Source organism: Acanthisitta chloris, unplaced genomic scaffold (genome assembly GCF_000695815.1).
Source record: "Acanthisitta chloris isolate BGI_N310 unplaced genomic scaffold, ASM69581v1 scaffold16351, whole genome shotgun sequence".
NCBI lineage: Eukaryota > Metazoa > Chordata > Aves > Passeriformes > Acanthisittidae > Acanthisitta > Acanthisitta chloris.
Window position 1 is genome coordinate 5,279 of NW_008657785.1, and position 886 is coordinate 6,164.

Below are 886 nucleotides of genomic sequence, written 5' to 3' on the forward strand. Positions count from 1 at the left end.
GCTCAGGTCAGCCCCAGCTCTCACTGCACCCCAGCTCCTGCCAACCCACTCCCAGGGATGCTCTGAGGATGCAGGCACCCGCAGGAGAGGGGTTCCCCAGTCACAGGTGGGGCACAGGGACAGCCAGGTCCTGCATCCCTGCCAGCTCCATCCCATGGCCCTGGGCAGCCAAGGACCTAACCCCATCCTGTGCATCTAGTGCCCCTTGTCCCCCTGACTCCTCTGGTATATCTCCAGGGAATGTAGCCAGAAAAGCCAGTGCTGCTGTCCTGTCACCTTGGGATCCTGCACCCTGAGGGAGAGTACCCAGATTGCCCCACACCCAGGCACCCACACAGGGTGCTCTGTGGGATCCTGAGCAGCACCTGGTCAGCAGCTTCCTCACCTCGATGACATTGGAGTCCTTGAAGCCTGGGATGCGCTCATCCTTGCAGATAACACCCGCATCTTCCTCATGGCTGCAGTCGCTGTTCCCCCAGCCCCGGTGTTTGCAGTCCCCGATGCTCTTCTCGCCTCCGGCACAGTTCACATTGTCCAGCCAGATCCGCCCTGCCAGGCACAGCCTAGGGATCAGGGGGGCCAAGCCCACGCAGCTTCCCCCAGGAGCAGGGAGGGTGCCCATGGAGCATAGCCAGGCACCACACAGGTGTACATCAGGGGCTGGGGCAGCCCTCCCTCGGCACAAAGCTGAGGCCAGCAAAATGCCAACAGAAAGCCCTGGGTGGGGGCTCTGCAGATGGGGAGTCTCCACCTCCCCGAGGGGCTGCTCTGATAGATGTAAAGCCTCCACGTAACATGCATAAAGCCCCAAGTCCTGGCTCTGAATAGTGCCGTGGCACACCTGCTACACCTCTGCCCACACCAACTGGGGCACAAAGTCCCTGAC

General features: G+C 61.7%; 1 protein-coding gene across 1 annotated transcript in view; it reads right to left on the reverse strand.

Moving 5' to 3' along the window:
- Positions 1 to 886, reverse strand: part of LOC103811870 (lysyl oxidase homolog 3-like) — a gene marked incomplete at both ends in the record, with an annotated part of 6,556 nt that overhangs the window by 5,268 nt on the left and 402 nt on the right. The window contains 1 exon segment of the mRNA XM_009084869.1: positions 386 to 549. Coding sequence (XP_009083117.1) covers positions 386 to 549 — 164 coding nt within the window.